Source organism: Suillus fuscotomentosus (genome assembly GCF_016647785.1).
Source record: "Suillus fuscotomentosus strain FC203 chromosome Unknown F5891scaffold_41, whole genome shotgun sequence".
Taxonomy (NCBI): domain Eukaryota; kingdom Fungi; phylum Basidiomycota; class Agaricomycetes; order Boletales; family Suillaceae; genus Suillus; species Suillus fuscotomentosus.
Genome location: NW_024539553.1, coordinates 145,638 through 172,609, shown reverse-complemented (window position 1 = coordinate 172,609; position 26,972 = coordinate 145,638). Strand labels below are relative to the sequence as shown.

At 47.5% G+C, this 26,972-nt stretch overlaps 8 protein-coding genes across 8 annotated transcripts; 3 read left to right on the top strand and 5 right to left on the bottom strand.

The window, feature by feature from the left end:
- The first annotated feature begins 81 nt into the window (after positions 1-81).
- Positions 82-4,774, top strand: F5891DRAFT_1044753 (ras guanine nucleotide exchange factor domain-containing protein). The gene is made up of 10 exons (XM_041362206.1): positions 82-702; positions 760-2,095; positions 2,146-2,919; positions 2,971-3,165; positions 3,227-3,392; positions 3,440-3,593; positions 3,646-3,891; positions 3,941-4,030; positions 4,080-4,296; positions 4,350-4,774. The coding sequence occupies exons 1-10, from the start codon at positions 142-144 to the stop codon at positions 4,655-4,657; spliced, it is 4,047 nt and encodes a 1,348-aa protein (XP_041223729.1). The 5' UTR covers positions 82-141; the 3' UTR covers positions 4,658-4,774.
- On the bottom strand, positions 4,775-6,811 carry F5891DRAFT_1044750 (uncharacterized protein). Its single transcript, XM_041362205.1, has 6 exons — positions 6,744-6,811; positions 6,300-6,689; positions 6,172-6,240; positions 5,895-6,124; positions 5,191-5,837; positions 4,775-5,138 (listed from the first exon to the last, which is right to left on the bottom strand). Exons 2-6 carry the CDS (start codon positions 6,491-6,493, stop codon positions 4,875-4,877), a joined length of 1,404 nt encoding a protein of 467 aa, XP_041223728.1. The 5' UTR covers positions 6,494-6,689; positions 6,744-6,811; the 3' UTR covers positions 4,775-4,874.
- A 110-nt stretch (positions 6,812-6,921) lies between these two features.
- Positions 6,922-8,137, top strand: F5891DRAFT_1112130 (uncharacterized protein). The gene is made up of 4 exons (XM_041363734.1): positions 6,922-7,177; positions 7,234-7,325; positions 7,386-7,478; positions 7,529-8,137. Exons 1-4 carry the CDS (start codon positions 7,020-7,022, stop codon positions 7,894-7,896), a joined length of 711 nt encoding a protein of 236 aa, XP_041223727.1. The 5' UTR covers positions 6,922-7,019; the 3' UTR covers positions 7,897-8,137.
- A 2,283-nt stretch (positions 8,138-10,420) lies between these two features.
- On the bottom strand, positions 10,421-11,001 carry F5891DRAFT_955970 (RlpA-like double-psi beta-barrel-protein domain-containing protein-containing protein; the record flags this gene model as incomplete). The annotated part of the gene is made up of 4 exons (XM_041375372.1): positions 10,421-10,515; positions 10,572-10,659; positions 10,714-10,824; positions 10,876-11,001. The coding sequence occupies 4 exons, from the start codon at positions 10,999-11,001 to the stop codon at positions 10,421-10,423; spliced, it is 420 nt and encodes a 139-aa protein (XP_041223726.1).
- A 1,474-nt stretch (positions 11,002-12,475) lies between these two features.
- F5891DRAFT_1044725 (uncharacterized protein) lies at positions 12,476-16,004 on the top strand. The gene is made up of 19 exons (XM_041362204.1): positions 12,476-12,722; positions 12,784-12,840; positions 12,901-13,061; positions 13,113-13,254; positions 13,483-13,527; positions 13,577-13,653; positions 13,699-13,777; positions 13,900-14,118; positions 14,173-14,275; positions 14,331-14,353; positions 14,400-14,414; positions 14,466-14,559; positions 14,616-14,692; positions 14,750-14,902; positions 15,022-15,175; positions 15,226-15,402; positions 15,464-15,586; positions 15,641-15,684; positions 15,785-16,004. Exons 1-19 carry the CDS (start codon positions 12,684-12,686, stop codon positions 15,797-15,799), a joined length of 1,797 nt encoding a protein of 598 aa, XP_041223725.1. The 5' UTR covers positions 12,476-12,683; the 3' UTR covers positions 15,800-16,004.
- A 1,932-nt stretch (positions 16,005-17,936) lies between these two features.
- Positions 17,937-19,268, bottom strand: F5891DRAFT_956086 (ribonuclease H-like domain-containing protein; the record flags this gene model as incomplete). Its single annotated transcript, XM_041375386.1, has 5 exons — positions 17,937-18,353; positions 18,409-18,586; positions 18,713-18,874; positions 18,930-19,123; positions 19,164-19,268. The coding sequence occupies 5 exons, from the start codon at positions 19,266-19,268 to the stop codon at positions 17,937-17,939; spliced, it is 1,056 nt and encodes a 351-aa protein (XP_041223724.1).
- Positions 19,269-19,465: 197 nt separating this feature from the next.
- On the bottom strand, positions 19,466-22,691 carry F5891DRAFT_1165054 (fungal-specific transcription factor domain-containing protein; the record flags this gene model as incomplete). The annotated part of the gene is made up of 14 exons (XM_041365377.1): positions 22,442-22,691; positions 22,376-22,388; positions 22,259-22,322; positions 22,176-22,203; positions 21,824-22,127; positions 21,578-21,771; positions 21,278-21,524; positions 21,120-21,228; positions 20,909-21,000; positions 20,743-20,848; positions 20,471-20,692; positions 20,209-20,414; positions 20,020-20,151; positions 19,466-19,969 (listed from the first exon to the last, which is right to left on the bottom strand). Exons 1-14 carry the CDS (start codon positions 22,639-22,641, stop codon positions 19,466-19,468), a joined length of 2,421 nt encoding a protein of 806 aa, XP_041223723.1. The 5' UTR covers positions 22,642-22,691.
- A 1,036-nt stretch (positions 22,692-23,727) lies between these two features.
- F5891DRAFT_1044714 (acyltransferase ChoActase/COT/CPT) lies at positions 23,728-26,889 on the bottom strand. The gene is made up of 11 exons (XM_041362203.1): positions 26,552-26,889; positions 26,023-26,501; positions 25,904-25,966; positions 25,698-25,856; positions 25,549-25,639; positions 25,315-25,486; positions 24,990-25,252; positions 24,692-24,925; positions 24,376-24,613; positions 24,047-24,317; positions 23,728-23,992 (listed from the first exon to the last, which is right to left on the bottom strand). Exons 1-10 carry the CDS (start codon positions 26,597-26,599, stop codon positions 24,142-24,144), a joined length of 1,923 nt encoding a protein of 640 aa, XP_041223722.1. The 5' UTR covers positions 26,600-26,889; the 3' UTR covers positions 23,728-23,992; positions 24,047-24,141.
- Positions 26,890-26,972: the final 83 nt, after the last annotated feature.

The window sequence follows — 26,972 nt, the reverse complement described above, 5'->3', positions numbered from 1 at the left end:
GATATGAACTGTGTTATTACGTAATAGTCCGTTGTGAGGGCATACGGCTCATCTTAGCTAGCTGAGTTGACTTCTCTCCGCTTCCGCCAATCCATCAGAATTCGTTCTACTTGAGGTTATCTATTCTACGCCAGCTGTTATATGGCTGCAATCGGCCTCGCCATGTACAATGGTGTCAACTGTTATCCCTCACAATCCACCACGATTACTGTCGAACAGGAACAGCAGATCTCACAGCTTCCGGAGGAGCAGTATATCTCCACATTCTTCTGTCGAGCTCTATATGACTACCAGACACAAGATGCTTCTTCTCTCTCCTTCCACAAGAATGAAATCATCGAGGTTCTCACCCAACTCGAGTCAGGCTGGTGGGACGGACTCCTTGGCGATGAACGGGGATGGTTTCCGTCGAATTATGTAGTAGTGTTATCTGATGAGGAGGCAGAGATCGCTCTTTCCAACCATGACACTACAACTCAACAAGGACCTTTCCAGCAAACCCATGAAGTAGCTCGCGGTACTCATTCGAATGACTTTCATTCCCGGACACAGGACCCCCACTTATCAGACAGTGAATGGTCGCGAAATAAACGTGACCCGTCTATTCCATCCAACGGTCTTCATGAATCCCGCAATGCTGCGGAACACAGCGCGACTTTGTCAAGCGATTTTTGGATGCCTCAAGTTACACAGGATGGTCAGGTAAGCAGAGCATTTTGCTTGCTATGATTCCTTACACACCAATATCCTCTTCTCCAGATTTACTATGTTAACACGCAGACAGGCCAAATTTCGCGAGATTTGCCCATCGAAGGCGATGATGTATCCGCTGATGAACTTGCTGGACTAGCTTCCTCTCCACCAAGTTCGCGGTCAGGCACAAGCGCAGGGCTAGGACTCAGCGCCTCGACGGAATCTTCCATCCCGGGTTTTGGTGTTCTAAAGCGCTCTGGGACGCCTGAGCCTTGGGTGAGACGACTTGCCGATGATGGCATGTCTTACTATTACTGGAACAAGCTCACTGGTCAAGTGAGCTGGACAATCCCAGAAACGGACGCTGCTGCGCAGAATGGCAGGACTCGTGCCCTCACCAGCTCCTCCACTACCTCATCAGATTTATTCAATAGTCTGGATAAGGATTTGGTGCAAACGCGGTTTCGATCTGATTCAACGACATCCCAAACCCGACATGGGCAGGACCGGAGTCACAGCAAGCCGGAGCATGTCAGTGATTCTGAAGATTCCTGCCTCTACTCTCCAGACCACGGTGATTCACCATCAACCAGTGGGCGCTCTCAAAGTGGTCAGGATCTTTTTGCGGACCAATTAGCTCTTGGAAAGTCTTCCGTTGAGCTTACCGCGGCTGAGAAAATTGCCCAATCACTCCAGCAATCATTAGCACCACCACTCCCGGACCTTATTTCCGATCTATCTAATGTCGCACACAACGCCATCTCCGCCGTTGTCCAGAAAAACAAGTCTTTAATCGGCATATCTCGAAGAACAGAACACGGACAGGTCCTTGATAGCCTCATCAGGGCTGTTGTCATCACCGTCCGCAATCTACTTTACATATCCGCACCTCCTGGTCACATACCCAACAACCTCATACCACGCGGTGTCCGTGGACGTCGCGAGACGACTGCATCACAGACGCTTTTGAAACCAGCTCAACGGAAAGTGACTGCCACATTATCCAAGCTCGTTCTTTCTGCTCGAGCTATGGAGTATGACTCGGGTCCTGCGGCACATGATACGGCATCCCGTGTTGAAAGTGACGCGGCAGAGCTTGATCGTGCCATCGTGACATTCGTTGTTGAAGTTCAACGGTGCCAAAACGAACGACTTGGTGGCGTAGGAGCAAAACGAGTTCTAGGTTGCTTCTCCGCAGTCTACCTTGGGGTGGGGCTAGTCGGTGCGGGGTATGCAGGGTCCTGGAGGGGTTTTGGCTGGGTACCGCTGGATGATGATGATGAAGCCCCTCAGCGAATTTTAGATGGCGATGTTTTCTCTGAGTTCAAGACGCACATGGTATCAATGCAGGCGAGATTCGGAACATTCCACACTGCACTCAAGACTATTGGCGATGAACCTCGTGAGTGTGTCAGTATCTGTGCTGTGATCTATCTGCTGATATATTTTCAGAGCAACGAGTATGGATTACAGGCCGTGAGCTTCTTTCTAGCCTTTCATCGCTCCTCCTATTCGTTGCCAATATCCACATCGCTCGTCACGTCGACATCGATGGTTTCTATTCCAATGTGGCGGATGCTGAACGTGCTGCTCTGTACGCTCAAACCGTGGACAAAGCTCGCTTGCTCGCACGCACGCTCGAAGCAGTAGTACAAGCTCTATACGATGACGCAGCTACACTGCTTCTCACGATACAGCGAGTTCGTCGTCTCACTTACAGAGTCTCGCGACAAGATCGTGACTTCCAGTGCGAGTACCTAGACGCCATCTCTGGCTCCCTCAAGTCAAATCTCCAATTTCTCATGCAAACCCTTGATAGCCTACTTTCTCTTGGCCACGATCAAGCAGACATGGCACAAGGGGAATACACAGGTGCAATAGAGTGGCGCATGTCACGTTTAAGCATCATCGACTGTAACTTTGACGCCCGTCCCATGTCGGTCCTTGACCCAGCAGATCCAGAGAGCGAGGACATTGTTGATATCGCAGTTGCTTTCGGTGCGTCTGGAATGAAAAAGTCGGCGGTCAATCTTGGCGACTGCGCGCCATTTCGAAGCCAATCTCAATTGTCTGATGCCACCATTACGCTTACCGATCGGTCACTCAAGTCGGCGGCTTCGAGCTACGACCCCACTATGTCTGCACACACCCTGATTCCTTCAACATTTGATAAACCGCAGGATGTCCTGTCTATGAGCGACTCGGCTTCAATGCTTGACGACGACTGTAAGCGACACTTGTATATTCCCTCCCTTTCTCGGCTTATGATATGTACAGCTGCGACCACGAGAACAGCAACGAAAATCAAGAAAATCTTTGGCGATGACGCTCCTGAGCACATCATCAGCACAAAGCCTTGGTATCTGCGACCCGACTACACGAAGAATGACATGACTATCGATGTAGATGGAAGCATTCGAGCAGGAACTGTTCCAGCTTTGGTCGAACGTCTCACGTCACATGATCCTTCAGGTACGGGTGCTTCGTGATCTATCTGCCTACGGTATTATATTCAGTATGGGGGACATTATAGACCCTACGTTCATCAAAACATTCTTGATGACGTACAAGTCATTCACTACCCTCGATGAATTTTTCGACCACCTCGTCCGCCGCTTCCGCATCCAAACCCCGGAAGGTCTGAGTCCTACTGAGTTGGAAGAGTGGAGAAAGCTCAAGCAACATGTCATTCAGATGCGGTGCGTCATTGTTGATTCTTCCGCACTATACCTAATGTGATTTTCAGTGTCCTAAATACTCTCAAGGCCATGGTTTCGGATGAAGATTTCCTTGAGAAAGAGGATATGTACATCCTGAATCGAATGAAAGAATTTTTGCAGAATGAGGATGTTAGCAAGTTTGGAGGTGCAAAGCAACTACTTTCACTTGTTGAACGCGCAGTGAGTTCAGCGTCGTTGATATGGTTTAGGTTGTCTGACTCAGATACCACAGCGTGGAGGAGACGTCAAGAAAGGCCTGACTCCTACTCTAGGCAGTCCACCTACCTCGATCTTACCCAAGCCCAATAAGAAGTTGAAACTTTTGGACATAGACCCCTTGGAATTGGCGCGGCAGTTGACAATTATGGAGAGTTACTTATACCAGAAGATACGACCGGTGGAATGTCTACAGCGTTCGCGGGAGCAAAAGACAGATCACAATGATAACATTGCTCGGGTGATTCAGACAAGCAATCGGGTATGATCCGGCCCTCGCGATAGCCATCGTATGCTCATAACTTTACCAGATTGCTAACTGGGTAGCTGACTCAGTTCTCACCCACGAGGACTCCAGGAAGCGTTCGGCTATCTTGAAGCAGTTCATAAGTGTTGCTGATGTAAGTGGTCTACTACGGAATTCATTAACTCAATGCTTACTTCCCTCAGCGATGTCGCTCGATGCACAATTACTCAAGCATGGTTGCTATAGTATCTGGACTGAATTCGCCTCCTATAAGGCGCCTCAAGCGCTCATGGGAGCAAGTGAATGCGCGACATATGACTCAACTCAACACATGCGAGATGACCATCGATTCAGGCAAGAACTTCAATAATTATCGTTCGACGCTTGCAAGAGTTTCACCCCCTTGTGTGCCTTTCATTGGTAAGCTTTCCACTTTGATTCTTTGTTGCCGATATATTCATTTACATGTAAAGGCGTCTTCCTCACTACACTGACGTTCATCCAAGATGGAAGCAAGGACACTCTTCCAGGTAACTTGGTGAACTTCCGAAAACGACAGAAAGCTTCGGAGGTGATCCAAGACATTCAGCGCTGGCAAACATTCCCGCATAATTTCAATCTTATTACGAGCGTGCAAACTTACCTTGAGGAATCACTTGCTAAGTTCAGCGAGCAGGTTGATGTAGGCGATTATTTTTGGAACCTCAGTCTGGAACGCGAACCTCGCGAGAGAGAAGACGAGAAGATGGCTCGATTGCTGCAAGAGAGCGGATTTTTGTAAATGGGGACTTCTATGTGTCTTATCTTCATATAGTTCATATAGTTGTAGGGATACAATTTGCTTCTGAGTACTTATTGATGATCTATATCCAGTTGCTTGGTTACTGACGACTCACGAGATGGTGTCACCATGACATGAATCAGATTGATCATCCTTCCGAGTATCATGATTCCAAATGAAGTCTGTGGCCTAAAGCAAGTGTATATAACCATTCTAACTAGTTGCTGATCTCTCCACCCGTATTTGCATTCCACCTCTGAGCCCTTCGTCTTGCTACGACATTGCCCTTGTAAAATGTTGTGCGGTCGAATCCCGGGCTCAGCACTGCAGATTGCCACCGACGCGCCCCGTGTACTACAACGAAATCAGCAGGATCACCAACACGGGGGACAATACCATCGCCTTCATCCGCCGGTTTCCCACTAACACTGCCCCCGTGCATGATACCAATGGCTTCTTTAGATGTTGTGGACACCGATCGCTGTGACAATCGTCAAATCATGGCCAGAGCTAACTCCACCCAGTTTACTTACCAAAAGTACTCTCCAGTCTGGTTCTGTGCCCACTTGAAAAAGTGCGACGCCAAGACTAGCAAGTGTAAGGGGATCAAGTGACCCCTGGGGCGTGAAGGCATTCTCGACGTTATTTACAGAAAGCGCAACACGGACTCCGTGATCGCGGTAAACTTGTGGCGCATTGATTGTGCGCCCTGCGAGCGGGACAGGAACTCTCCCGCTAGGATCCGCACGACCCATCATGTAAATATCACTTTGCGGTAGTGCGACAATCTCCAACGGTAAGATGTCTGTGGCGCGCTTTAATTCGGCCCACTCTTCGCCCGAAAAGAGTCCCAGCCTGGTTGCATGTCCAATAGTAACACGCTTTCCACTAATTTTGCACCAGGATCGCTGACGCATCTGCTGCAACACATCCCAAACCATCGGAACGGCGTCCGGATCGAGATTGTAATCCAGGTGAAAATCCGCATGTAGGTCGTGTTTTTCAGCGAGAGACAATATGAGTTCGATGTTCTTGAGAGCATGTGCGCGGTCAGGTTCAACCCAAGGCGCAGAGCCGACGACGGAAACATCTGGGCGAGAAGCTGCATCACAAAGCAGATTGTAATTTGGACCGGGTTCTGTTGAGTCCGCAAATTCGTAGAGCGCCTCTTGGGCAAAAGCTGAAAACAAATATCAATGCCGCAAAAAATGTAGTAATGGAACTGAAGGCGGCAGACCAACTATTTGGATATGACAAACCTCAACCCATTCTTTCGCTAACTGAAGTCCCATATCTAGACATGTGAAACCAACTGTTGTATCCACCTCAACGAAGGCTCGCATCGCAGTAACACCAGACTCCACGCTCTCTCGGATGAGATAAGTTGCCCTAGCGTAAAGATTATTGACATCCTTTGGAAATTCTGCTTTAGCTTTATTTGTTACTCTAAGAGCTTCAGGCAAAGACCTTGGACAAGGTCAACATTTCAATCATAAAAATATGATGTAACGTACCCAGTAACCAACGGGTCACACTGACCGAGTATAAAACACTTGTCGAGATGGATGTGCGAGTGGCACAACCTAGATATAGAAAGTTTTCAAGCCTGGCAATTGATTCGTGCTGATAAAGTCAAACATACGAAGGGACTAGCACCCCGCCATTGGCTTCGATAACTGCAGCTTCTTCGTGAGGTATGCATGATCCTGAAGAGGTTATACTCTGTACTCGGCCACCAAGACAGGCTATGTCCCATGCAGAATTCGCCTCTGAATGGTCTGCGCATGGAAGTCGAACATTACGTATCACAATACCAAAGTTCGGGCTCGCCATCATCAATGACAATACCTGGCAGACCTTAGCATAGCAGTGATCTCACTGGGAGAGCACAGACGCAACTTTCTCATGGTCTTGTACATGTCAGCTGGACTTGACCAAGACAGTTCCAACAATAGAGACCACCCAGCAACGTTGCAACAGCCAGCTGCCCATTACATTTTCCCGCACTCCTTGGATATCAGTTCAGATCGGACTCAAAATTTGGGTCAGCATGGTGTCATTTCGCCATCTGCCGAAATGTGCATACTGGTATCGAAATTCGAAGTGAGAATCCCTAATCATCCAATTACATTTTGATTTCAATTTCCCTTGAGGCAAAACTCTGACACTATGTATGTGTAATTAGATTTATCCCACCTGCTCTTACTTCACGGTAATGTAAGGCTATCGCTTACCTAACTGTTTTTCCCACGACTGCTATGTTATTAACATGTTCAACCAGTCTTAACAATGTGGTGCAACTGCTCAGCGCTCAGGCCCCCAGCTCCAGTTACTCGTCCTTGCCTTGAGCTAAGATTTTAACATGATGTTTGCACTCACGACCCTCTTATTCGCCATCTCATCTCTGATATCATTGGTACTCTCACTACCACTGAACTTGAGGGATGTAGTAGATCCGCCCATCACTAGTCCAACGGCGGACACTGTATGGCAAGTCGGAGAGAAGCAGCTGGTAACTTGGTAAGTATGTACACCCAGGTGTGATTGGATACCTTCGAATAACACATTTACCGCAGGAGCACTGACGATTTATCTCCTAATGTTACCAATCCGGTTGGGATGCTGGTTTTGGGATACATGTACAACAACAGCGAGAATCTAATGTTGAGTGAGTCAACTATGTTATGAAATATTATGCTTTTATCGTGATTAAATGACATACTTTTAGGCTCACCGCTTGCAACGAACATCAATTATGCGGACGGTCAAGCTCTGATCACCGTCCCCGATGTAGAGACACGAGAAGATTATATCGTTGTTTGTAAGTGGTGGGTACCTGCGGGAGAGGTAGTTCTAATAATTTTGATCAAGTGTTTGGGGACTCTGGCAACGCCAGTCCAGAATTCACCATCATCAACGACAGCTCGTCTTCGTCTGCTCCTGCGCCATCCACATATTCAACTTCAGATCAGTCGGCCACTCCTCTGAGCAGTGCATCCCCTACAACTGAAGCTCTTTCGGGAACCCCGTTATCAACTCCGGTCAAGTTGACTCCAACAACTTCCGGCATAACACCTACAACTGGGGCGTCTAAGCCTACTTCAAGTTCCGGTACAACCTCAGTTGTCACGTCTAGTGTAGCGCCAACACAAACTACACTCACGGGTACTGCATGGAGGAACCATGCGTCAGGCGCGTCGATTATACTCGCCTTGGTATCGCTGCTCTACATCCTGTAGGCGCCATGAGCTTTGATTGGCGAAGCATTTCTGAGAATCAGATGACATGTCCATAATGATTGCGACTCAGTTTCATGAACTCTTACTTACTCATTGTATGATTTTGACGACGAAGATGGATGGATCTACGACACATACTTGGCTGGCATTCAATCACTCTACTCTAGCATTCTTACGATATCACTGTTATTGGAACACTGTGCATGATTTACATGAATGTAGCAATTTTTGGTTACTGGAATAGTGCTCGTTGGTTGAGCCGCAAGACAGGTGCACTGCTGAATGATTTGTACGTTCGAAGCCAAGTCAAAGGGATGGTCATATTTTTCGTCGCTTCTTCCACGAATTTTCGTCAAGTATGAAGAACACGCACTGAACTGAGGTATTGATCACGAATAGACTGTGACTGATGGTAGAAAGAAATAACAAATGTGCTCACTACCAACACCAACTGAAGTCAGGCCCTATCGTTAAGGACCTGAGCGACTCGAGGACGGACATGATGCTTCCATTTGTACGACTGGGTGACAAAGGTGGATCTAGGGCACATATATACTCTATTCGTATTCTATGATTCCGTACTCAGAAATCAACTGTCCAGAAGCACTCCAAGTCCTCGCCACTACCAGAACACCATGTGCATGATTTTCATTTGGATGCAATGAATCCTGGTTTTAGAACTTCAAAGAGCCCCTGTTGGTTGAGTTGCGGTACCTACCAGTGGCGGAAACTACTGGATGATCAATGCTGCATGCATTCCAAATTAGACGCTCTAGATTCATTGAGGGGAAAACGGGTCCCTTATTTCGCTATTTGATTCTAGGGAAGGTCACAAGGGGTATAAAAAGCGGCAATCTCCTAGCCTGAGCGTCGAATTGGGCACAACTTCGTGCCGTGTGGGGAACAAAGGCCAGATGATTATCAAGTGTTTGATAACTCGAGAATCTAGAAACGAACATACAGTGTCTATCAGATTGCTCAACGATCCAAGTCGCAAACTAGATGCGAAATGCAGCGCTGCTATCAGTATGAGGGCTTTCCAGATGGGTCGAAGGAAAGGGGGGAAGGAGAACGCGAGGCTCATTTTAGAGACTGATGCGAGTACCAGCATGCTGTATAGTCTTCATTTCACGATGATGGGCATGTTGCTCTCCGCGTGGCACGCCCTTCATATGTAGTACCAGCAGCGACGTTATTCGCTAGCAGGCTCCAGACCGTTCGAGGAATGAGGATGCCTGCTGTTCGGGATTTGATCATTCGAGGGGCGCCTAGAACTGCCTTGGACAGACAGGTACTTCTGATGATGCGCACCTTCCAGGATATCCGACGAGTTTGGTATATTCGGCCTCATTTCCGTGACCTCCATATATTCAGCTCTTCGCTTGATATTCCAGAAGGCTCGAACAATTTGGGGCGCAAACTTTCGCCAGCTCAGGCCACTTGTACCTTGATTATAATTGTCCTCGGCCACTTGAGAGTCGAGAACGAAAGGAAAAGGCGCGATGTGCATCCGTTAAATATGCCGTGCTTTTCAGAGAAATAGCTGTCATGCTACCAAACTGAGGTGCATCGCGATTTGTAGGTGGGATGGCAGACCATTATTGCAAGACTCGGTGAAGGCCCGAAATCAACTAGAAGCTACCAGGCATGAGTCTTGGCGAACGTGCTGTCGGGTTCCACATCTTTGATAACAAACTCGTAATCGCATACAGTCCCACGAAGGCTTCAAGGTGCACCGGTGAGTCCCCGTGGTCACCGTGACGGAGAGACGCGGTCACGGTAATGTCGTATTTTCATTATGATGTCTCCGACGCTCACGGAAGGAGTCAGTTTCAGGTCGGATGCTGTGTCTACACGCGTATAATGCGTGCAGATAATAACCAGTATCAGCATCATCGCGAAGGTACGGCGATCGGGCATGGTCTGCATCATGGTGGATCAAAAGTCTGACGTGAGTCACGTGACATATAACGAACAGGATTCTACATACATTTACAATTAATATATATAGCGCAATAGTTACTTAGGCAAAGGGATCTAAATCCTGCGATGTTATTAGGTCTTCATTTGGGGTGATACCGGCATGCGATGAGACTTACTACATATATCTTCGGCTCTTCGAGTCACAAGGACGAGGAGCCTAGCGATTTATTTGAACCTTGATGTCGATTCTTGCGGTTTCCAAACGTGCAAGTTGTTCAAGACTCAAGAGTCGACCGAAAGAAATCCACCCATTCAATGTAGGTGCTAATAATAAGATCAGATGCCAATCAGATTACTAAAAACAACACGGAGCGCATACTGCGGTCAAGAAAAATGGTATACTTAGGCTCCTAGGGCCTTGTATTTACTGTAAGTGATAGAGCGCGATAGAAACATCGTTATGAAATGATACAAAAGATCCTGAATCTTGATCCCCTTCCTGACGAGGAGGATTTGTCGTCTATAATCTAAAGAGTCGTGATGGAAACCGTAAGGAAATCGTGTATCCGAAGTAAGATTTGTAATACAGGATGGCGCGCAGTTAAGGCGACCAGTCCTTACTCATAAAGTGCCATGAAATTGGGATTTCACCGGTGTCGAGTGTGCTTAGTTCTTCAAACAGGCCAGGAGACATGTCTACGAAACGAATTTAACGGGTGCAGCACAAGTTAAACCTTGAAATCACAACATACCTAGGCTACCTGAGCCACAAGACTCGCATTCGTCACGCGTCTTCCCATACGCGCTCTGTCCGTTGTCGGTGTTGGTGATGTGAATCCACTACGAGCGATAAGCATCCAATATCCGCATTGCGGGAATGGAAGATGGGCCTACCTGATTGCAGTTTCCTCCAGTGTCATATATCTCAGCAGAAATAGCGACTATAGGATCACTATCTGTATCCGTATATCCGCAGGCTCCTGTGCCAACTTCAAACCAGGTACCCTTTGTTAAAGCAATTAGCAATCAGCAAACAACTGTCTTTGATCAATTCACCTCGCCTGAGTGTGTGGTGCGCTTTTCAAGTGATCCTGTCGTAGCTCTATCGATCCGTAATGGCGCAGCCAGAACGGTGAAGAAAATCGTGCATAGCGTGATCAAGATAGTCGTTAGTCTATACATGTTGGCAGTCAGCGAGGGGCCAAGATATCGAATGCGTGAAGAAGACGTTAGGGGGATGGAGCACTCTACTTGCACTTACTTCGATATACAATCCACAGGCCCTTATATACCTGGAGACAGGCTTTTACCTCACATCAGACATGCTCTTCGGGAAATTTTATTGCTGTGCCAGTTATAGATTGTCCCCGCACTGGAGTCGCGTTGTCTAGACAAGAAAAAGAGGGTACGCGGATACGTACCTCATCAAACAACGTACATCGGAAGTCCTGAGGACATATTATTGTCTCCGAGTCGAGGGCAAACTGAAAATTACGGCAAGTTCAAACACAGGTACACTTGCGAAATCACACACAACAGAAGTAATGCCGTCCGGGTAAGGTGTACACCCTTGGATAATGTTATGAGGGCTATTACTTACTATTTGAATATAGCTGATCAACCCAAAATTTAAGAAAGATTTGACTCGAATGTTGCTTGAAGTAGTCATTTTGTATCCCACGCACCTGGTAATTTTTAGTTTGCACTCCGGCCGTCTTGTTTCCGCGTCAACTTCCCCCCACCTCGTGTTGTTTCTTGTCCACTTCGTTTCTCAGCACTAGCAATATGTCTGTCCGACTCTGTCGTTCTCTCGGCTTCCGACATACCGAACTCTCACCGCGGGGATTACTTTCCAGTAAGCGATGCGGGCACATGACAACTCTTCGGTGCCGTCGCCGTCCTTCGTACTAGTAAAATATCAGGCTCCACGCCTCCAGGAGATTCCTGTTTAGATCGTACGTGCGGGCTAGCAAATATTGATGCCTAATAGCTGGTTCAGGAATGAGTATCGGTAGAGTTTCATGGGTGCTGGTACCAACATTTTCTCGCTTCTCGAAACCCTCTCTATCGACGCTCAGAAAATACGAGTCCACCCGGTTAGTGCTTGACATGCTGCGCTCAGCCCGCAAGTCAATTGGAGTGTGGCCATCTACGCGTAACGGCTGAGCAATGCATGCGTGCCTCACGGACCGATGAAAACTGCTACAGCCAGCGGAATCATTAATCATTAGCGAGCCTGACATATCCTTGGCACGTCAGTTTCTGATGAGAAACTCGTGGCTCGGAATGTTTTCCCGTAGTGGCATCGATGTGAAGGCGACGTTCCCTTACCAGCATACTACTACATGCATATTTGGCGACTTGGAACACATAAAACATTGCTACCCTTTAAGCTTCGAGCTCAAACCTTGCATTCGTCGTTCTTTAATGATCGATAATCGTTTTTTGTCCTGTAATTATCATCTGACTTAATCACCGCCCCATTTTTCATTTCTGCTCGCTTGAAATTGATGGCATGCACGATGGCGGGTGAATCAGCAGGTAGGCTAAAGTCGCTTGTCTGCATCGTGCCTCGATTAAACGCAGTTCCCGACTTGCCTTGTCCCTGTCATGACTTTATGAGAATATATTCGATGTGCGAGTTCAGTGCAACGGTGATGTTTTTCCAACACGCTGTGCTATAGCACTGCCCGTGATCCGAGTCGTAGACGCCTCGACCCTTACTATATATCCGGCAAGATGAGACTCGGCTGTCAGGTTCCGTTCCGCAATCGCTACTTTTGCTCTTCACCTGACCAGTGACCGGGACCACTCAGTACTCAAGCTCAAATTGCAAACTCAACAGACATACGTTTTGAAAGAAAATGCAGAAACAAACCAACAGCTATGGTCAACTATTGCCTGTAACCTACTGAATCCGCAGTCAATCATGGCATTCATCGCTGATGCTTATTTCACGATCAGGATCAGGTAGATCGTATCTCCAGTCTTTTTGATGGCCACCTTGGTCTATTAGCCGATGTGCGTCTTCGAAATTCGAAATTTAGGACAGCTGATCACTCACCTGCTTGACTCATACAGGCACGCGAATTGTACCGCGAGAGAGCAGCGTTAGAACGCGATTATGCAACAAAGTTGAAGCAATTAGCGAAGAAAGCAAGCGAAAAGAAGAACAAGAATGAACTATTACTAGTCCTTGGAGACGACAAGGCCGTATACACGGAAAGTGTGATACAACAGAAGCATGTCATTTCTTCTCAATTTTGACCGGGCACTCATATTTTTAATGGTAGCACCCTGAATCATGCATATTCTGAGATCTTATCATCGATGTCAAGCTCTGCTCAGGACCATATCAACCTAGCAGAGGCATGGTCTCAAATGACGGAATCTCTGAAGGCTGTTGAGCGCCGCAATGATGATTACAAGAAAAAGGTTACATTATCGTGCAAAATCATGCCTATGCATACTGATGATGTATGCAGCAAATGCAGTTCTTTTCCACGATTTTTGCTGGACGCGATAAGATCTATGCTGAACGCATCAAGGCAAGGTCTTGAACTGGTCCCATACTGCACGTTTTAACCATCATGATACAGAGCAAGCAAAAAGTGAGATCCTGGGCACTATAACGCAACTATTCTAACCACCATATTCATAAAGTATGACGCCGATTGCGCCGAAGTTGAAATTCATCGTCAAAAGCAGGTAAGGAAGCTCGTCAAGAATCTTCTCACGGTCATAAATTCTTGTGAAGTCTGGTCACGATCGACACGCGGAGCGCTCAGCGAGACAATATGATCTGCAGAGGCTCGACATGCTCAATAGCAAGAAGTACGTGCTAAAAAAACATATAGAATTTTATCCAATTTCCAGCAGTATTTATATTATTTCAACTGCAACCGCCAACAGCGTGAAGACGAAGTTTTATACCGAGGACCTGCCAAGTCTTGAAGATGTAAGTTAGGTCACATTATCCTATTCGGCACATACTGACAAACCTTACATCACGCCAAGTCCTTCCGTGAGTGGCTACCACTGTGCACATGATTCGGCTGACTGTCTGCAGAAGAATTACAGACTCGTCTAGTCATGGATTTCGTTGGTGTCATGAGAGAGGCCCAGAATATCCAATTGTCACACCAAAATATCTTGAAGGACCGTCTTACAGCCGTTATCGCCGCTTTGATTGAAGTCCAACCCGATAAGGATCAGGCGCTTTTCGCAGAATACAACATACGTCCGTTCAGCCTACCCAACGACTGGGTATTTGAACCATGTTCAAATCACTACGATACAGTAGGCCTGACTGACTTGAGTTACGTGCACTGTGTTAAGAGCTGTAAATTACAGGGAGATATTTGTATTGATTCAGGTCCCAAGGTGCTCTTACAAAATAAGCTCGCGCGCTCGCGAGCTAAATTGAGAGAACTGAACCATGTGCTTGGAAAAAAACGTGAGTGGAATCTCGCCCCGTGGACTGCTGGTTGCACTCACCATCTTGTGTACAGGGACTGACGCCGAGAAATATCATGTCATGCTTACAGCTTGCGCCACTGATAACACACCTGAAGACATAGGATGACGCCATGAATGTGCGTAGTCATTATTGGTGGAATATGAGTTCCTTACTAACTCCTATGCAGAGCTACCTTGATACTGCCCACGAGGTCACCGCCCTCTCGACCTCAGCATGTGTCCTCAACTCGGAAATCAACATGATCGCGGAAGTCCTGGGGGGTAAGTAACATGTCAGACGAACATCGTGCATATGTCAGTTAATATTGATGCGTAAGGCGACGAGGGAGGTTCGAGCCCACACGTTTTCAAGAGCTCGGCCTTTTCGATACCTACAACATGCGGATACTGTAAGGTATGATTAAGAAACTGGTGGATGCGTGTCTGCGCTATTTGACCAATAACCGCCTAGGTATCGATCTGGGGTCTAAGTAAGCAGGGGAAGACCTGTAAAAGTTGTGGCTTATCTGTGCACTCTAAATGCGAGTTAAATGTAATTTCATTCTCCCATCTAAACCATGTAGGGATGCCGCTTACGGACATCGTTAGGTACCTGCGGAGTGCAGTAACGTTCATGGCAATTACAAAGCCTCGGAAATTCTGCAGTCTCCCTCTTCTGCCGTGTCTATATCGGAGAGTAGATGTAGGTGATTGATAAGTTCTATAACAGGACTCACAAACTAGTCCGCAGCATCAGTATCCACCAGCTCCAGAAAAACTCCAATACCATCATCTTCTGTGCCACACAATACATCACTTCATGTGGAAGAAACGCATCGATTGGCTCGTGCTATCTTCGACTTCGCGGCGTCCTCGTCCTTCGAATTGAATGTGACAGGTCTGTGTGGCAACATAACCCCATCCTGCACGTGCTGATATGGTTACAAGAGGGTACTGTGGTGCGTGTGGTGGAGGAAGACGATGGTTCCGGATGGGTAAAGGTGGCTGACTCCGATGGTGAGAAAGGGTTGGTCCCTGCGACCTATTTGGAAGATGCAGGCGGATGGCCATTGGAAAAATCTGAACCCTCTCAACGAGATTCTCAGCAAGCGTCAGGCATATACGGTACGAGTACCGCCTATTTTCTCGTACGATCAGTTATTTCTCACTTTTACCCGATAAATAGTACGGGCTCTCTACGACTATCGAGCTCAAGAACCAGGAGAGCTGACGATAAATGAGGGGGACCTCGTTGAGCTGTCCTCTGGAACGAACGGAGGTCAAAACTATGCAGACGGTTGGTGGGAAGGTATCCAGATGGTCTGACTTCATTTCAATGCCGCCTGACTGATTATAATTTTAGGGTTTTCCAGAGACGGGAAGAAGGGGATATTTCCCAGTAATTATGTACGTGGGCCTGGTTGTCAGCACAAAACATAAAGTTGCTGAACATGTGTCAGGTGAATTTGGCTTGATTATTTCGCAACGATTCTATCGCTGCCGTTAGTTGACGATAGATTGATCACGATTTCGAACACCCTGTACCGTAGTCGGCGGAACCAAATTGGAAAATAATGGTACATACATACCATATGATGACCACCAATTTCTATCTCCGTATTGCAGAACCAACTACACTACCTCCTTCATTTAAGGTATTATTTTTCGTGGCGATATTGTATCTCCCCATTCTAATAAAGGGATCCTGCCTGATCGCGACCGCCCGCTCCGAGGCCATTGTTGTTCCTTAGTTTACCAGGAGGCACCATTATTAGACCGATCGAGGAGTTTGGAGGTGTCAACTGCACATGGTGATTTCTGAAAGAACAGCTATTCGTGATACAGATTTACATAGAACAGGCCTGGCAAGTCAGCATCGTAGGAAGAGTATGATCGGAATGGGTCGGCCGTAGCCGAGGTCTACATAGGTATGCCGTCAAAGGACCCTATCGTACGTCACAATGCACCAGCGAACATGAAGTTGTGACAGTCATACATACAAATTTAGCTGTGGTCTACGGTCCTCATCACAATTTACAACGAATACAGCCAGCCAGCCGTCATCTCGGCTAGCCATCATAGGTAGACGGTGTTTTGACAAATTTGTCATTTGACAGTAGGTTCGCCACAGTACAGGACTAGGCCTGCATGCTGGAAGTGTGCAATCAAAAAAATTATTCTAGAACTTCTCAGGGGACAACTCGAGCCCTCTTGAGCCTAGTGCAGAAGGGTTATTTTTCTGTTAATAGACAAGCATTGGGACTAAAAAAAAATTGCCTGCGGCCGACCGTTCCCATCAGAGGAATAAGCCTAAACAAACAATAGTTACCAAAGCCCTGGCATCAGGAGCAAGCTATCGATTTCGATGACTAACCGGACATTAACGCATCTGGACAGATGGAGGTCTGGTTGAAGATGTTGAAAAATTACCTGAAATACGCCACTTGCTCCTTTGAAAGCCCATCTTCCAAATGAGTTGTCAATTCTGCATCTTTGCCAGTATCTCGCTTCCCTCAGCAGGGATAATTGGCTCAGAGACTGATGTTGGAGTCCGAATAAGCATCATCTCAACAGTGGTGATTGCGGAGAACTGCCTCTGCATGAATGCGTCAAAGAATGGAATTCCGGAGACGGAAGACGTACATTCCACACATAGAAAGGTCATGTGTTTCACGAAGAAAATTAGGGCACCAATAAGGAGTTTGGATGTTCCTAAGTCAGGATGCAATTTGACTCCGCGGTGAGATGGAGCATGTTCATGGGCACTGTATCTCGGTGGCGATTTGTGTTTCTCACATTTCAGATGAATTCCATGACATTGCTTCCACTTGGAGCACACGGAAGCTGCAATGACTTATCTGATCGAGGTTCATAAAAAATTAGTAGATACACGGGAGACCTGTGCCGCTCAGATTTGTATAAGAACTCACCCGTTGTCGTTGACCATCTTCAACACTCCCAACCACTGCTTTTCTCTGCTACACACCTAAATTCCGAGACACTGAGCTTGGGGGCCGTTTCACTTATTCTTTCACCTGCATCGGCGTCGTGGCTCCACGCTACGAGCGCACTTGCTGACCCTCGTTTGATAATGACGAGGTTGGCTGTGTACTCTTGCGATGGATGACTGCGACGTCGATCCATGGGAAGGGGATTATGGTACAGCCCCTTCAGCGAACCCCACTCGTCTCACCATGGACAAAGCACTGGCAGCATGGCAATTATGTCGCAATGCCGCTTATGCCGTCCAAAAGCTCTAGCGAGGTCAATGATACCACTCACAACTGGGAGACCGCTGGGCGGACAGTATAGGACGTCAGAAACGCTGGAGTCTGTACCCTATCAGGTAACACTCGCTAACGCGTAGATACAATCCATGCTCGCCGGGTAGAACAGCGGTGACGCAGCAGATGATGTACTATACTCAGTATCATCTATATCATTGACTTGTTAAGCTTGCGAGTAGCTCTTCTTACTGTAGACCCGATGATAATCGTAAGTTCGAGCGGATGAGTGAAGTACTCACCTGCCTATCGATGTGGACCCGTTGACATGCCGAACGAGTGACAATTTATCGAAAGATTTGAACAGGGAGAAACCAATGAAGTGAAATAATTACATAAAACAGTCCTACGAAAAAGGAGAGAACGAAATGCAGGCTATCTCCCCCCTACTCCAATTGCTGTTCGTATGAATGGGCCATTTGCTCCCATAGGCCCATATGATGTGCCAGATGGTAGTGGCGCAGGCAGGGCACCGCCTAGTGCTGGAGTAGGTAAAGGCACTCCCATACCCATTATCACACCTTGGTTCTGGGGGGCGGACAAGGCAGGAGTCTGGTTTTGTGAATCCCTTGGTATCCCCCTGTCTTCTCGTTCGGCAATGGTAGCTCCACCTCGACCAGTATCAGTGATGCCGTTGGATACTGCGAAGGTCTGCCCTAGACCATACAGTTTACAGTTATATTCGGTGTCGTCTATTTGATCATTGAAGTAGAGTTCTCGCATTTTGAAGAAGGTGGATGCAGTAAGAAGGGAGTCTGATCCGGCTTGATGTGATGTTCCTATACGCATCACCTGTAGGGATCAGTAATTAACTGGTGATCAACTAACCACAGGAGAAATCACGCACACCAAGATCATCCGCGACTTCCTGTAGTCCTCCTTTGAGGGACTTGGAGGCACGCATCATGAACTTGATGTCATAGCAATAGGGGAACCAAGTGCGCAGCCATTCAAAGAATTGTTCTTCGGAGGTCGGCAAGGACATCGCGGTCAAAAGCCTGACCAGGTAACCGAAGTCATAGCCGCTGGAATATGAAAGATATACGTAAGTGAGGTGAATGTAAAGAAGAGGCTTTCAAAAGTGGAACTGAACGACAGCGCTTCAAGAGCGTTTGGTGCCCTTACTTGTCAGAGAAGATTGTATGACTTACCTATGAAACGATATCCATTTGGCCTCGGGCGCAAGGACCAGACCCGATGTGATCAAGAGTTCAGCAAAGTCATACGGCAATATTCCCATCTCCTCGTGACGCTGGAAATCAAGCCCTGACTTCTGTAACAGGTCGATTGATTCTGGCGCATACATATCTTCACTATAATCTCATTCTTAACATGCGATACCCGACAATTTTGGCTTCTAAAACGCACCTTATGCTGAACTTGAAATTGAATTGCCAAGTTGTGACGTCCTGGGGGAAGTTACCCTCTTCATCCGCAAGTGTGATACCGGCTTGTATTAGCTTGAGCAGGTCGACATTACATCGCATTGTCTGGTAATGATAGTCTGAAGATGTTTTGAAAGTGCCTATTGGTCGTGCAACTACGCCCGGGAATTCTGTGTCCTACTTCATAGTGAGCATCCATCTGGAAGAAACATCAGACTACGCGCCGCACAATTGCAACGTAAGGGTATTCGTCGATCAGGTCTCGTATGTTCCGCATTTCTGCCTCAAGATTTGGCGCCCATACTTCCCGTATCCGGGACATATCTCAAGAGCCAAACCTGCTGGAATATCAACGCGGTGAACAGTTTCAGGAGCGAGAAGATCTAGCTACAGCACTGAGCAGCAGTACGTGGTTTGAAGGCAAGCAAGTCCAAAGGCAATATTACATAAGCACGTATGTGGGAATTTGTATTTAAAGATTTCATCCAAGTCGTGTATTTATTACTCGAATACAAACCATCAAAACCATGACATGTATGTGTTGTTCTGGCTCTCGACGTTTGACGCCAATGCACCAAAATCGAAGTTGAATGTGTGATTCCCTACCCTCTGGACTGTATGGCCCGCAGGGGGTGAGGGGTCTGCACTGTGTCTCAAAGTTGCAGCAACCAAATCCTCATTCAAACCCAAATCAAGTGAAAGCATGTCTGTAGACAGCTCTTCAGGTTGCCCTGCGTGATCCACCTGTGAGTTTGTGACTGGATTTGGGTGCCGAGGCGAGTAAGTAGGAAGCTCCTGAATGGTTGGTGGAGCAGTTGTCTCAATATCCTGTAGTGTTTTTTGTAGGAACGAGTGTGCAGCATCAAAAGAATCTGGCCAATCCCCTGAAATGCTGCACGCAGCTGATCTGACTGATGATTCTTGAGATGCAAGGTCGGTATCCATGGTCGAGCTATCTCTGGACGTTTTGAGCCACTGGGCGTACGTCCGACGTGACTTCTCTGCGATTTTAGTGAGTAGAGGCTATATTCCTGTTTAGTAATGATCTCCCAAAAGTCATCTTCATCACTAACCAGCGCCTGAGCGACCTGTGAGCATTCCTCAGCCACGTTCGCGAAAATGCGGTAAATAGTGTCCAACTCCTTCAACGCAAATGGCGCTAGACTTAGGAAAGGCGTTCTGGAAACAATCAATGACAATGCAACCTGGATCAAAACACCCAGTCAAGATGTAACAGATTACTAGCTTCAAAAATCACTCACCGCACCAGAGAATGCATTAAACCAGAAACACATGAACCGCTTACTCAGCTGTGGCTCACGACGCAGCATAGTCTCTAACGTGGCAACAAGGCGGGAGGCGCTAAGAAATGTTGCAAGAACTGACGGCGCGTATTTGTGTCGATACGTGAAAGCATCAAAGTCACTCAGTGCCTCAGTAAAAAAATTCCTATGGAGCTGCAGTAGAACTTGTGGGTGTCCAGCTTTAGCGTGCAGGCACATAACCTTTCCGATAAAAACTCACCTATTTCTCGCCCGCTAGCTACTAGTACTTGTTGCATAGTCAACTGTCGGATATCTGTGATGCCCTCTGAGTTGAATATGTTGAGTGTGGGAGGGATGTGGAAGTCCCGAATTTTCTTATCGACATCTAGAATGCTAGAATATGGTTGTGCTTGTGCAGATATCGTGGTGACTATGACTGGTGTGAGACAATGCAAGAAGAATCCGTGCTTCCACTCATGATCTGTGGGATAATCAGTTCTGGTATGAAGGTAAATGGATAAATCAGCCGACATGACTGAGCTTCCGACACGATGTACATCTCCTCTGAAGCATAGGATGGTCGGCGACAATCGACATGTTGTAAGCAAAGTGACGGTGGCCGACCAAGAGATAAAGACTGGGACTCGAGGTTCAGTACGCATGTCACATGTGCAATTAGTTGAAAATCAGAACTAACCAGGCGTGCATCTAAATTCAGAAGTTCCCAGAACAGCATTCGTCGCCGCTGAGCCTCTTCGGGAATTACCTTCCATCTATTGCCGTCGCGGTCTATGAAAATGAATGAAAATCCATGTTGAGGAAATCTCAGGGCGGTAATGGATGTCCGACGTACGGAGACCTAACTGGAACAACATATGTTTTAGGCGAGTGGAGAGGTACTATTTTGGCAAGACCCACGCTTTGAGCCAGCTTCACAGCAAGACCCATGATGCTCCATGCATACGATACAGCTTGACTCTTGTCTGAAAAAATCAGAAGGTACCAAATCATGTAAAACTACCTTCTCGTCAGCACGACCGCATGTTAGATAATGTGACCAACACACCAAAGTCTGTAGAAGATCTAAACTGGGTTCGTCCATTAGATTTGTCTCACATAAGGAGGCTCGTGCCAGGCGATGGAATACTTCAGCTCTCGGAGACTCATTTGGTTGATTAAGATCAACGAGTAGCCCAATAGCCATCATGATGAACAACAGAGAGAGGCGGCGAAAAGAAAGGCTTGACATTGGCGTGGTGTATACGTGATGAACTAGATTCGGAAGCCAAGTTTCGCTTGTATCGAGGTTATACCTTGCATGTACGCCATAAACACATCGCGATAGGACAGTGACGAGAAAACTCACTGCCATAGAGCGTTCAATCGAGCTTGCGTACAAAGGTAATCCGCCTCTTCCCGAGACGGCAACATCTCGTGGATCCGCTGCCTCATGGGATTATTGGGCAACCAAGGATAAGGAAATGTCTGACTGAGTTTTTCGATTTCGGGAGACAATCCAGGAACATCTGAAGTAAAAGCTTCTGCTGATGAATACCTTTCCTAGAAAGTCAATCAGCATCCACCCTGCAAAACTGGGCGCCAAGCAGATTACCTCACATCGGCTATCCTGAACCTTGTCTGCGTCTCGTGTTGAAGATGAGGCAACAGGGAGTTGGGAATTGCTTGAGTGATTTTCTTTGATTGTCCCATCCATCTGGGTGTGTCGTCCACCGGTCGCGTGAGAGCTATAGAGCTCCAGCGAATTTTTAATACGTAGGGAATCTTGGTGTAAGAGGGGATGAGGGTCGGATGAACATTTTGCTTGCACGGTCTCCAAGGCGTCTTCAAGTTGTCGTATGCGATCGCTCATCTGAATGATTTTTGCATGAAGTTGCTCAGTGTTGGCAAGAATGAACCTTGATCGATCATTAATAGAAGGATTCGCCAGAGACCCCGCTACTAACCTGCTGCCCTTTCCAGAGGTGAGAGCACCTGTATACAAGACACGGTCAGATTGAACGCTCAAAAGTATAGTGATGGTAAATACCGTCTGGACATATTTCAGCGCAGCCTCGTTTTGAGCATGATTGACATGGAAAGACACGATCGCACTAGCGCATTCAGCTTTAGAATATGCAAAAGTCGGAGGGAAAAATGGTCACACTTTCAGCTTTAATCTTCAGGATGGGTTTATGGTCAAAGCTTTGAGGCCAGACGGATTGAAACGCACCTTCGGCACTCTGCACAGGACAGAGGCTGCTTCTTGTTATGTGTTTTCCTTGGTGTTGGAGCAAATTCTTCAGGGGCACCAGACGCGGCCAAAGGCGAATCAAATGTGTTGCGAGCCCGCTTGGAGGCACGAGTGTCAGTGCTCACATCAGCGAGACCCCTTGTGGGTGTCTGTCTATGCTCACTACCGTCTGCGAGCATGTTATCGGTGTTGGATATCGAGGTTTGTGTACGAGTTTGCGCGGCTTAAAAGAGACCCCGAGTTGAACGGACTCATTGTTTCAATGGATAGATATATGTAGCACCGTGACTGTAGGTTACGGCATCAATGAACCACGAGTCTCCTGACTTACTATCTTCATCTGAGTTCTCGCCGTTCAACTCCACTTCGAATCCCTTGGCTTCAGTAGTCGGATTCTCCGGCGGGTTTGAACAGACACAAAGGCTCCCATGATGTGGTTTAGGTAGATATTCTAGATAGTCAGTAATCGTCTACGCCACAAACCGGATGTCACAATCAGCCTCAGCATCGAGAATGATACTTGAACTCATACGGACTCAGGAAACTACGGAGGAACTGCCAGCAAATACAAGGCCACCAAATTTCCAACGACCCGAAATGGTCAAAAAACCACGTTGGTGATACCAATATTGGGGCATAATCCTGACGACTCGGAGTAAAGGTAGTCTTATCACGATTCTACTCGTCCGGTTTCCTGCAGCTTATACTGCCTGATCAAAAAAGGACTCACGGTTACTTCGCAGTCCGTAAGTCTCGCATCAAAATTTAGCCAAACTGCCGCTGGTATTTTACTCCGAAAGACAAGGAAGATGGACTTGATACTTCATAGGACGATGCTGAGTGAGTGGGATAGTGATGTAACATGCACAAACCTTAGCTTGTACTACCAAGGTTCCACTCGTACAAAGTTTGAATCCAGAACATTAATATTGCAAATATTTGTGCCGTACCCATTCCTTTGTTCACAAACTGCCGAATCGGGCGAGATGATTTACGGTTCGAACAAAGCTGTTCGCGGAATCAGCCGACCGCATGACTTCCAGGGTCTTTCTTAGGCGCTCGCGGAGCTTCGAGGGCCTCAGCGCTAGGCAAAATCCGTCGTCGCCTGGGAAATTCACTATTGTCCGTCGATACGAGCTGAGTCTAGACGAAAGGCGCTGGAGCGGTCTTCAAGCTTAGCTTCAATACGGAGCCTGTCGTCGCGTGAAAAATAAATAAATCAGACTTGATGGGGCATGGGGCTCGATGTCTAAAACAGACTATTATTGCAGCGTATGTGATAGGCTGCCCGCGCCGACGGTGCCCACCCACGCCGTCGGTATTGCCAGTGCCGGATTTCCCGTAGGGCCAGGGTAGTGCGGCGGTACCCGTAGTACCCTTTCAACTTCACTGTCAAACGCTGTGCCGCAGGAATCAAATCATAGGAAATAATATGATTAAAAGGAGCTCCTTCGTTCCGTAGAAATCGGGTTTCGGAGATCCCCTTGCGACCGCACGCAAGATTCTCCAAGATGTGGAAATAAGAGGAAGGTATGCCATCTTCTTCTCACCCCCCGGACACACAAGCCTACTAACCTACGCAAGCAAAAGATCCATCGATATCCATCCCTGATCATAAACTATCATAAACAAATTATGCCATTAAATAACACACATCCATTGTGCTAAAGGTGACTTGATCACAACTTCCCCTTCTGCTCAGCGGCAGCAACTCTCTCCATCATGAACCTCGTCTCCGTTGCAGCCTCCGCGAGGTAGTGCTTCAGTTCGGCAGTATTTCGTAAAAGTGATGTGATGGTCCACCGGATGTAATGATCATCGATGGAATACGACAGTCCATAACCGTCCGTGACAACTGCGTGTGATAATCATCAGCTTCGATTCGCAAAAACACTCTCAACGACAACATCTACCTTCTCCGTAGCCCCACCCATCTAGATACTTGGAAGAAAGTTGAGATGTTGACAATTCCCAATGATTCGTCTTGGAAAACGCTGGGTCCAAATAGATAGCTGGGACGGACTCCCCATCACGAACCATCTTCTTTAGACCAAATAAATGTCGGTCCACCCCTTGCCCATCCGCGGCCCAGGCAGCATACTGCAGGTGGCGCGCGACGGCACGGCGGAAAAGCACGGCGCGGTGTTCATCCTAGATGCGAATTCCGCATGACATTTAGCCTCTAACTGGAATGGGAAAGTGTTACGCGATCTCCGCATGAAGACCTACAGATTCTTCTGAATTAAGCATGGCTTCGGCCCATTCCTTGCTTTCTAAGCTGGCACTACGAATCACCTCCGTGCGGCCTTGCTGGTATTTGCGCGTCTGACAGCTTTCATACGTCACACCAGGTCGATTAAACATTTTGTGGAAAGCAAGTTGTTTCACAAGCTGAACCCATGCATCAGGCGAAGCCTTGAACTTCTTCATCAGGTCTTTCCCATAGCCTTCATAGTGGAGCACCTAAGAACGGTGGCAATTTAATTATCTACAGGCCCTGATAGATTTCACTGGACCCTGCACTTACCTGCATGTCATGCTGATCCACGAGCTCGTCAAAATGTTGGCATGCCTCATTAATGTATTTCTCGCATGTGGCGTCAAGCTCAAATTTCAGCTCTACGGGCTGCGGAAGATTGGCCCCGGTAGAGTTAGACCTAGGTGCACCAAGATCAACCTTGTTGTGGGCAAGAGAAGCAAGAATGAATTCATTCAGGCGAAGCGTGGGCGTGCCATCCATGCACGAATGCTCCCCAAGGAAACCCGATCGCCCATTATCAAAGACGATTACTGACACGAGTCAAGTGCATTAGCACATCTGGGGAAAATTGTGAGAGTCAATAGCCACATACATTGATGCTTGTCGTAGAAACGGTTCCGGCCGTCTCCGACCCAGCAAGACCAAGAAATATCTTCGCGCAAGACGGGCGTAGTGTCGTCAAGGCAGATGATGATCGCGGAAGACTCTATCCGCTCGAGAGATTGTTGGTTCAATGGCGAACTTGCTATTAGTGCAGAGCGTGCCTGGACGGATAAAGGTATGAGGCCTTGGAAATAGCGGCTAAACGGAACTACCGGGTACTTACATCAGTCCAAATATCTCGGTTCTCCGCTGTCAGCGCGCCGACCGGAGCGCCTGTCTCCTTTCCTGCCATTCTAATGACTCGTTCCACTTGTCTATGTTCCAAAGATACTAAGTTCAATGAATTCAGAGCGATAAATGCGCGACACGCACACTTCTAGCTCAGCCTCGCTTAGTTCATGTCCTTCCGGGGTTGCGAGCAGAACTTCGTAGAACTTGTTCTTCCTCACAAACACGACGTGATTGTGTGCCTTTGGATCAAACTTCTTGGCAGTGTCGGATGGCTTGGTGGGGTATCGGCATGCATGGAAGCTGCGAGGATTTAATTCGACACCATGGATTACGGAATGAGAGCTTACAGCCATTTGTACGAATCCATGCACAGTGGCATCCCACGAACCTTTTCAGGTTCTATTTGTTTCCTGCTCAGCCTTGGCATGAGTAATAAATCAAAGTCAAAGACATGCAAGACACTGACGATTCTGTGATTTCTCTGAAAGGCAGCATAGCTTTGATCAGACTAGCAGCCCTCTTCGCCGGGTCACGTCTGCGTGGATCATCAAGATGCACGTAGAAGTAGCTGACATAAACCACAACAGGGTCGCGGTAGCCCATGTATGCTGCATCATTCCACCAGTCCGCTAGCCAATTCTTGATGGATGGGTCTGCGGCACGGGCTTCTAGGCGTTTCTGAAGCTCAGCAGCCTGAGATGATTTAAGAAACTCTTGTGCAGTAGCCTGAGACTTGGTATACTCCGCATCTGTCAGTAGAGGCCGAATGGTCTCAAGGTACTTGTGCACGGTTGAGGACAGCGCCGGAACCGGAAGCCGAGGAAGTGACGCCTGGAACCGTAACATGTTCCCTGCAGTAGGATCAACAGCATATCCCTCTGGAATATCAGACTTCCTCGGGGCTGAGGACTTGAAATTGCGCTTGGTGGCCATTTGAGACACAAGCTGGAAAAGTAGTTAACGTCAGATGCATGACTAACCAGTAAATTACGTACCGGTGAACGCGACGAACGAGAGGCTAATCTGCTCGAGAACTTCAGCATGGACTCAAAATAACCGGAGATGTGTGAGCGACAATGGATGGAAGGATGCTTGTCCTTCAGGTATCCACTGTTAGTTCAGATGCTTAAGAAGTGGAGATAGAGAGGATAGATCGCCAGCGCCTATGGAGTCCCTGACCAACGATTGATTGGATGGTATCACTTGAAACTGCGTCTAAGATCCAGCAGATGAAGAACAGAGGGAAATCGCAAGGCTCATCAGTGTTGTCGTAGGCGACGTTTTGTGTGACTTCCGTCGGCTTTCCGGTTATACATGTGCTCGTGATATTGAGAGATGCGCGAAATGCCGCCCGCTTTAGCGGCTCATTCTCGTTCAACTCATTCGGAAATGTATGACCTCAAACACTAGTCCCTG

Coding starts and splice junctions, on each gene's coding strand:
- F5891DRAFT_1044753 (XM_041362206.1), top strand. CDS start 142: ATGGCTGCAATCGGCCTCGCCATGTACAATGGTGTCAACTGTTATCCC. Junction 2,920..2,970: donor TTCAATGCTTGACGACGACT/GTAAGCGACACT, acceptor TGATATGTACAG/CTGCGACCACGAGAACAGCA. Junction 3,166..3,226: donor CACGTCACATGATCCTTCAG/GTACGGGTGCTT, acceptor GGGACATTATAG/ACCCTACGTTCATCAAAACA.
- F5891DRAFT_1044750 (XM_041362205.1), bottom strand. CDS start 6,493: ATGATGGCGAGCCCGAACTTTGGTATTGTGATACGTAATGTTCGACTT. Junction 6,241..6,299: donor GGCGGGGTGCTAGTCCCTTC/GTATGTTTGACT, acceptor TTCTATATCTAG/GTTGTGCCACTCGCACATCC. Junction 5,838..5,894: donor TTGTCATATCCAAATAGTTG/GTCTGCCGCCTT, acceptor ATTTGTTTTCAG/CTTTTGCCCAAGAGGCGCTC.
- F5891DRAFT_1112130 (XM_041363734.1), top strand. CDS start 7,020: ATGATGTTTGCACTCACGACCCTCTTATTCGCCATCTCATCTCTGATA. Junction 7,178..7,233: donor GAGAAGCAGCTGGTAACTTG/GTAAGTATGTAC, acceptor CATTTACCGCAG/GAGCACTGACGATTTATCTC. Junction 7,479..7,528: donor AGAAGATTATATCGTTGTTT/GTAAGTGGTGGG, acceptor ATTTTGATCAAG/TGTTTGGGGACTCTGGCAAC.
- F5891DRAFT_1044725 (XM_041362204.1), top strand. CDS start 12,684: ATGCAGAAACAAACCAACAGCTATGGTCAACTATTGCCT. Junction 13,654..13,698: donor GACATGCTCAATAGCAAGAA/GTACGTGCTAAA, acceptor AATTTCCAGCAG/TATTTATATTATTTCAACTG. Junction 15,587..15,640: donor TGCAGACGGTTGGTGGGAAG/GTATCCAGATGG, acceptor TTATAATTTTAG/GGTTTTCCAGAGACGGGAAG.
- F5891DRAFT_1044714 (XM_041362203.1), bottom strand. CDS start 26,599: ATGCTGAAGTTCTCGAGCAGATTAGCCTCTCGTTCGTCGCGTTCACCG. Junction 25,857..25,903: donor ATGGATTCGTACAAATGGCT/GTAAGCTCTCAT, acceptor AAATCCTCGCAG/CTTCCATGCATGCCGATACC. Junction 25,640..25,697: donor AGCGAGGCTGAGCTAGAAGT/GTGCGTGTCGCG, acceptor TTTGGAACATAG/ACAAGTGGAACGAGTCATTA.